The 8,631-nt window shown below is 29.6% G+C and overlaps 1 protein-coding gene across 1 annotated transcript; it reads left to right on the forward strand.

Moving 5' to 3' along the window:
- Positions 1-2,766: 2,766 nt before the first annotated feature.
- Positions 2,767-7,128, forward strand: LOC120085429 (abscisic acid 8'-hydroxylase CYP707A1-like). Its single transcript, XM_039041391.2, has 9 exons — positions 2,767-3,130; positions 3,200-3,521; positions 3,668-3,817; positions 3,956-4,207; positions 4,564-4,653; positions 4,748-4,826; positions 4,928-5,034; positions 6,597-6,715; positions 6,819-7,128. The coding sequence occupies exons 1-9, from the start codon at positions 2,934-2,936 to the stop codon at positions 6,913-6,915; spliced, it is 1,413 nt and encodes a 470-aa protein (XP_038897319.1). The 5' UTR covers positions 2,767-2,933; the 3' UTR covers positions 6,916-7,128.
- Positions 7,129-8,631: the final 1,503 nt, after the last annotated feature.

Raw genomic sequence — 8,631 nt, forward strand, 5'->3', positions numbered from 1 at the left:
AACGGTTTCAAATTCGCTCATTTTTTTCTCAATTAGTTTCAATAAACAATATTAATCTTCCATTTAATCTCTAAGATGAGGAAAAATAAATTATTGAGATAATTATATTTTAGATACTTTTCCGTCATTTCTCTGATATATATCTAACAATATATATAAAGTTACATTGTAGCAGTCTCCTCGAATAATTTCTTCAAACCAAAGACGGTTGCATGCATGGCTCAAATACAATCCCTATAACACAACAAATAAGGAAACGGCACGTGGGATTGGTACGTGTGAAAGTCAGTAGGGTTACAGGTTGAAACACATGACATGCATGAAAAAAGGGAACGTAAAGAACTGTTTATTAATGGCACTGACATCCTTATTCTGTTTGTTTTCCTTTATTAATTCACTATTCAACAAAATTTTGGTAAGAAACACTCCCTCTTCCCCTTCCTTTCGTATAACGCCTAACCACTTCTTGTGCATCCTTCCATTTATTTAATCACCTCAGTAATTACAACACTCCCTCCTCTTTTTCTTTGGACTCTTTCTCTCTCTCTCTATCTGTTCAACTTTTTCCACATCAATCACACTCCAATCTCTACCCATCTACTCCCTTTTTACTAATTTCATAATCCAATTACCAAAAATGCACCCAACGTTATAGAAGACAAGATATCGTTTCAACGATAGATTAATGTTAAATTTACTTTTATCTATCAACTTAAGTTTTGGGGTAAATCGGTCATTTATCATGATATTCGAACATAAATTTCTATGTTTAAACCCCTTTTAATTTTTTGGATTAATCAGTGACTTAACAATATATTTCTATGGGCCTACAATAAGATGATATCGTTTACTTTGAGTGCAAGTATTTGAAAATTTGCGCTTCATAAGTTTCATACTAATAAAGATAAGACCTTTTTGAATCTTGTATAGTTAGCTAGCTTGTTTTCTTCGATGAATTGCAATGAGAAAGACGATGGTTGCACACATTCACGATTGAAAAAGTAGAGAAAGGCAATGGAAGGAAAAGAGAAGATATTGGAGAGAGAGAGAAATATGAGAGGGACGACGAACAAGCGTCGGGAGAAATTTACGGGAGGAGAAAGAGAAAAAGGAAGAAAACGATATAAAAAGAAAGAATTTGATTGCCAACTCATGTGTTCAATCATCGAAAAGTTATTTAAAATTAATATAAATTATCTATCACACGTCATATTTTTGTTAGTTAATTAACGACTTCAAATCTCATAAAATCAAAAGCGTGACTAAATAAACACCCATCTTAAAATTCAAGCGAAAAAATAGTACTGGGGCTTATTTTTATTATTACATAATTTTCAATTTAGGTTATATTTATAATAAAAAAATGATAAAAATTCATTCAGTAAGATGATAAATTAATAACTGTTAGATGCAAATTTAAAATAATCATATTTTAAAGATAAATGTTCAATAGAAGTATAAAGTAAATTTTTAAAATTTTAACCCATACATTGAGTAGTGTAAAATTTAAGGGGGGAAAAAAGGAAATAAACTAATAAAAAGTCAATACTGTAAATAACTCAAAAGTAACATTTGGATGTGCACTAAAAAATATGGATGCTCTTTAACAGTAATAATTAGATAATAAATTCTTATATTTTTATTTCATACATCTAACGGTAAAAAAAATAGCGTAATTTATCAAATAAATTTTTTTGTAAAAAAAGCAATCTCCCACATTACTCCAATTCCAACAACTCCCAACAAATTTTCTTTTTAAAGAAATAACGCTCGACTAATTTATGGGAGATGACACACGTGGACGTGGACGGTAAATTTGAATGGAAAGAATGAATGGAATTGAAAGTGTAAGTGATTAACCCTAAAGTGATATTTGGGGTCAGGATTATCATTAAAATACAATAATGACATCTTGTTACAGTAAAAATTATTATTTCAAAACCTCAATTTGCTACGATATTTATTATTTACTATAGTTTTTATTAGTTTACATTTATCATTTTTTTATTATTTGTTACATTGTTTACTATTTCCTTCTCAAATTTAAATAGTTTACAAGTCAAATACATATTATTATAACTCAAACTAAAATAATCTACACTTCAAATACAAACTATCATAACCCATCTATAATAACTAACTCATTGTTCCAGACGCATCCTAAAAATGATGAGTATTCGAAATATACACCAGGAGGAAAGTTATGTATCATGTTTATAATTATCCAAGTGGATAAGTTTCCCTTTTTGATGCATTGAATTTGAAATAGGGAGTGGTAAAAAGAAAATTATTAAATACATAAACAAAAAGGATTTTCAAAAATAAAAAAATAAAAAAGTTATTTACATAAAATATCAATTTTTTTTTTTTTTATAGAGATTGATAAAAATATATCAATATTTATGGAGGATAACAATTGAGATGTTGATTGAAGTCTTTATCAAAAAAAATATATATATATATTTTGTTATTTTTATGAATAGTTTGACATTTTTCCTGTATGAAAATATTTCTAAACAAAAGGTAGATAATGCGGATTAATTTGAATTGGAAAATTAGTAAGTGGATCATCTCCAGGTGAGACAGAATGTAACTGACCATAAGAAGTTTGGCAATAACATTAAAGCAGGGAAGCCCAAGGTCTTGTCTTGTACCATCTATTATATATAGATATGTATTTTATATATATATATATATATATATATATATTACATATCTGTCCCCATTCTATTGGATACCTACAAATCTTGCCATTTGTATAGACTCTGTGTCCTTGCATCTTCAAAAATGATATGTTCACTTCTTTTTTTTCCTTCCTCTGCCTCAGTATAAAACCCACTGCTTTGGCACTTGCTTTTGTGTCTAAAAATCATCACTATTGTTACAAACCAAATAAAAATTCCTTCAATCAATTTCACAGATAGAAAGATTAAATGGGTGTAATTTTTCTATCTGTTTTGGTTTTTTTTCTTACTCTATTATGGTATATTTCTTTAAAAAGAAACAAGAAGGCAGCCATTAGATATGGAACTAAGCTCCCTCCTGGTTCTTTGGGATGGCCTTATATTGGAGAAACTCTCCAACTCTATTCTCAAGACCCTGAATTTTTCTTCGCCACCAAACAGAAAAGGTTCTTATTTTTCTGTTGTTTTTTATGTTTCGAAATGTCTCAATTGTTGAGCTTGTTATTTTTCTTTAGGTATGGAGAGATTTTTAAGACGCATATACTTGGATGCCCTTGTGTGATGTTGGCTAGTCCTGAGGCAGCAAGATTTGTGTTAATGACACAGGCTCATTTGTTTAAGCCAACTTACCCCAAAAGCAAAGAGCTTTTGATTGGCCCATCTGCCCTGTTTTTTCACCAAGGTGATTACCATTGCCGTCTGAGGAAGCTGGTTCAGAACTCTCTTTCTTTGGATGCCATCCGCACCTTAATCCCCGATATCAACTCCGTCGCCGCCTCCGCCCTCGACTCTTGGGCCACTGCCGGACTCATCAACACCTTTCATGAAATGAAAAAGGTTTGTTAAGCATTGAAAACTAAGAAGTATATCTCAATCATCACTCACCTAAATTTATTATGTTTACTGTAATTTAAGTTTTTGATTAAAGTGGTAAACAATTGTTTTTACATGCCTTTTTGACTGTATGTATTTGTCTTAATTAGATATCGTTCGAAGTTGGGATATTGACCATTTTTGGCCATTTGGAAGCTGCTTACAAAGAGGACCTTAAAATCAACTACAGCATATTGGACGCAGGCTACAATTCTTTTCCCACCAACATTCCCGGAACTCCATACAAAAAGGCACTCTCAGTAAGTCAAACTTAACAACAAGAACCCAAAAAAAAATTGTCTTATCTTATCATTATTTAAAATAATAATAATAATAAATATTATGTAAACTATTAAAAAAAAAAAAAAAAAATCTAAATCATTTGTGGTTATTGACAGGCAAGAAAGCGGCTAAGTAAAATCCTAGGTGATATAATCCATGAGAGGAGAGAAGAAAGGCTTGGAGAAAAAGATCTATTGGGGAGCCTTCTCAACTCCCTTGATGATGAAGGTGAAGTTAAAATAAGTGATGCCCAAATAGCAGATAACATAATAGGAGTGCTTTTTGCAGCTCAAGACACCACTGCCAGTGTCATGACTTGGATTGTTAAGTACCTCCATGACCGACCCAAGCTTCTTCAATCAATAAAGGTATGACCGGCACAATATGACTCACCGTTTATCAAATTACTAATTCACATTTTAATATGATATCATAACCATAAAACAATTTTTATGCATTTCACTCTCATCGTACACACAACATGTTAAGAAAATAATTTGTCCATAATTGGATGATTTGGTGAGATGGACAAAGAACTAACTATTAGATTATACTTAGAAAAATTTAAAACCATTCATTTTTAAAATATTTAAATATTTATTTCTTTAAATTTTTATTAGACAATTGTTTGAGCCGCACAAAAATAAGTGCATGCGACATCTAAATTTGGTTTTGAGCTTCTTCATTTTCAGCTAACAAAAAATGATTTTTTGTTTTTCTTCAGGCAGAGCAAGAGGAAATTCTAAAATTAAATTGTGAGAATGGTCAACGGTTGAACTGGGTTCAGACAAGAAACATGCCAATCAGTTACAAGGTTAATTACTGAATGAATTTATATTATGAATAATAATTTAAATTAATGATAATTTTAAGAGATTAATTTATATGGAAGATTTGTAAAAACACAGATGGTATTGGAGAGCTTAAGGATGGCGAGCATTATATCATTCACTTTTAGAGAGGCTGTAGCTGATGTGGAATACAAAGGTTAGTGAAAAAGAGCCGAAGATAAATTTTATTTTATTTTTATTAATTTAGTTTGAAAATAAAAAATAATAATTTTGAGTTTGTGAAATGACGTGGAATAGGATACTTGATTCCAAAAGGTTGGAAAGTGATGCCTTTGTTCCGAAACATCCATCACAGTCCAGAATATTTCCCTGATCCTCACAATTTTGACTCTTCGAGATTTGAGGTAAAAAAAAAGCTCATAAACTTTAGAAAATTAAAATACTATTTATTGTTTAGATTTTTTTTCTTCATTTTAATTGATTATAGTTCCTGCCTTCTTATTTCCTAACATGTTTCAGTTACCTTGTTGCCATTGATTGTATTAATGAGTCAAATCTAACCCTTTATTAAATATAAAACCGAAAGTTGTAGAATTATAACTAAGATTTAAATTTTATTGTTATATCAACTATTGTTCTATTTTAGTTTTTAAATTTTTAAAAACGTTTGTTTTAGTCTCTAAACTTTGAAAAATGATCGTTTTAATTCTCAAACATTTAAAAAGTGCTTATTATGATCCCTGATATGTTAAGATTTTGTTAAATTTTTAACAAAATGACAAGGTGACTTGTATTTTTAGATGACTAGACTATCAAAGTTAGCTACGCTAAAATAATCGAGAGTTTCAATTTTGAATAAGGTGAAAAAGTGGGAGAATTTAAAAGATATTTTTAGTTCAAAATTTTGGTCTTTTATTTTGGCGTGTATTGGTTGTTGGTCTTTTAATTCACCTTCATCTTGCTCAATTCATCTATAGCTTACTCATCCAAAAATACAAGCTCGCTCACATTTCTGTCGAAGAGTTAACGTAATTTCAATAGTAGGGACCAAAATATATCGTTCTTACAAGTTTAGGGATTAAAATGAATGTTTTTTAAAATTTAGAGATCAAAATAGAATCAAATTTAAAATTAAGGAACTAAAATAGGATTTAGACTTATAATTAAGACCCCAACTTGATAATCATTTTGTTTTTGAAAATTTAGTATATTTCATCCACATTTCTTGTAATGATTTACATCTTTCTTAAGTACAATGATTGAATTCTTAGCCAAATTTTAAAAACAAAAACAACATTTTGAAAGCTACTTTTTTCCCTCAAAATTTGGCTTGGTTTTTTAAACCATTGGTGAAAAATATATAACAAAAGAAGAAATTTAGAGGTAGAAGTAGTATCTATAGGCTTAATTTTAAAAAACAAAAACAAAAAAAAAATAATAATTATCAAATAAGGTTAAATAGTTAAACTTTAAAGTTTCGTTTAAATGCATAATGAACTATGCAACCCATTTTCACCTTTTATTCTCTCCATTGTTTTAGGTCATCGTTACATAATCTTAAATCTTGATTCATGTTGAAAATTATAAGAGATGCAAGTTCTTCCCCTCTGAATCAGATAGATTGATATCTGAAAGAGGTTGACAATGTTGAATCACCATTTAGCGGGTCTGCTAGGACCGGGAAATTCTTATATCAATCCCGATAAAATAAGGGAATCTCAGTAAGAGCATTTAAGTTTAGAAATTTCTTCCTTTTTGGTGACATGGCCTTCGGTGAGGAATGAAGAGAATTCTATCTCGAGGATAATTTTGAAATGTTTGTGAAAGTGAGTAATATAATAATTTTTAAAAAAATAAGGATATTTTTTTAAACAAGGGACGAAGTTTTTGAGTGATTGTTATAAATTAGTCCAAAATAATTAAAAAAACAAAAAAGAGAGAGATAAAAATTGGGGTTTCCATTCAGGTTGCACCGAAACCCAATACATTTATGCCTTTTGGCAGTGGAGTTCATGCCTGCCCAGGAAATGAACTTGCCAAGCTGGAGATCTTAATCATGATTCATCATCTAGTCACCAAATTCAGGTAAAACGATTCGTTTAGAGTATGAATATTGTTTTTTTTTTAACCTTTTGAGTAATTATTTAAATTCTTTACTCACTTTTGTTTTATTTTGCTGAGTTGGCAGGTGGGAATTGGTTGGTTCGCAAAACGGGGTTCAACACAGTCCATTTCCCGTTCCCTTTCAAGGCCTTCCAGCCAGATTTTGGAAGATAGCCCATTAGAAAACTGTACACAGGAAATATGAGCCCGCACTATGTGGGCCGATTTGCCATCCAATCCAAAGCCCAGTCCGAGCCCAAGCCCAATCTTTCCTTTTCCTTCCCAACTTAATACCCCCCTCCCCCCCCACTTGTACGCTGTCGTTTCAAGAATCCATTTACATTTTCCTTTTTATTTTATAAAAAAATTGCACATGCCCCCATTTTGATCGTTAATTCCCAGCATCTACACGTCATTACGGCTATTTAAGAATGCAAAAATCGTAAAATTTCAATTTACAACATAACTAAAACTTTCAACTATATTATACCAAACTTCTTGAACTATTTATTAATATAAAAAAAATATTAAATTGAACTGATTTAGACATATATACTCTAAATTAATACGTGAAGATATCAAAAGTTTCAATATTCATCTACCCATTGATTAAAAAACAAATAATACAATAATCCCAACGTCAATATTTTGAATTAACATTATTCTAGATGGTTTGTGTGGCCTAAGTTTTCAACCTATTTTTTGGCCCATCATCAATAATTGGCCAACTTATTTAATGACATCTTCCAATTGATACAACTACAATTTTGCTTACAACATGTAAAGATGTGTAGGTTTAAATTCCCGATCTAAAAAGAAATTATACATCAATTATTTTTAAATCGTGAAATTTTTGTGAAATAGATAATAAAGTCATGAATTCGTTCTAAGTTAGACTATAATTATACTAGGAAGAAATTCACTCTTCAACATATCTCCAAAATTGGAAAAAAAAAATTATTGTTGACTTGGGCATAATCAATAATTATTATTATTAATTTTTAGTTAACAAACATGTGCATTGTGCATTTGGGGATTAGAACCTGAGACATATTAGTATAATGTCTTAGTGAGCACCTTAAATTTTCATCTTAATGCTGACATTTCGATTTATATTTTCATAAAGTAATTGATTCGACAATAGGATGAAATGACATTTTTTTTTAAATTTTAATGTTAAAAACCTATACTATAACTAAATGAGGCAAAAAGTTGCATTTTTTAAATGACTATTTTGTCCTTATATATCCCTTCGTTTCAAATCGTTTTTGATTCAGCAAGATATCTCTTTAGTAAATAGACGTATCTCACGAATCATCATATAAATAGAAGCCTATTAGAAGAGAAATGAGATCATCTTCAAATATCTCCTACCCTAAATCTAAAAGTTTATAAAAGTAAATAGAAGAAACTCAAGTATCATATTTTTTTTTTCTAGGTTGTGGTGGTAATCTCAAAGGAGTGGGTAATTAAGTATTTTTCATGAGGTGCATCATGCCATTGGATCGATAAACCAAATTACCTTACATTTTCATGATTATTGAGAAAGTGGGTAACACACATTTTCTTTTTCTCTCTCCACAGTTTCATAGATAAGATGATTTCCATCTTTATTTTACCTTATTTATTTATTTATTTATTTTTCTAAATGCAATGAATTTATACGTTTTTATTTCTTTTAATTTAACTGCAATGGCTTTATATGCTTTTTAAAATAAAAATCAAGTTTTTTTCCGAGCATTAAAATTGACATAAATAATTATTAGATTTGGAGAAAAAAATTATTCAATGTTTTACTTTAATAATTATATTATAAATGAGGTATCTCATTTACATATTAAATGTGATCACAAGATTTGGTTTTTTTTTTTTTTTCTGTAAATGTATGATTTTATTAA

Source organism: Benincasa hispida, chromosome 9 (genome assembly GCF_027475165.1).
Source record: "Benincasa hispida cultivar pf3 chromosome 9, pf3_genome.v1.1, whole genome shotgun sequence".
Classification (NCBI taxonomy): domain Eukaryota; kingdom Viridiplantae; phylum Streptophyta; class Magnoliopsida; order Cucurbitales; family Cucurbitaceae; genus Benincasa; species Benincasa hispida.

Bases quoted from the DNA above. Each gene is read 5' to 3' on its own strand.
- LOC120085429 (XM_039041391.2), top strand. From the start codon at position 2,934: ATGGGTGTAATTTTTCTATCTGTTTTGGTTTTTTTTCTTACTCTATTA. The intron at 3,131-3,199 runs GTTCTTATTTTT...ATTTTTCTTTAG, and splicing joins TTCGCCACCAAACAGAAAAG to GTATGGAGAGATTTTTAAGA. The intron at 4,654-4,747 runs GTTAATTACTGA...GTAAAAACACAG, and splicing joins ACATGCCAATCAGTTACAAG to ATGGTATTGGAGAGCTTAAG.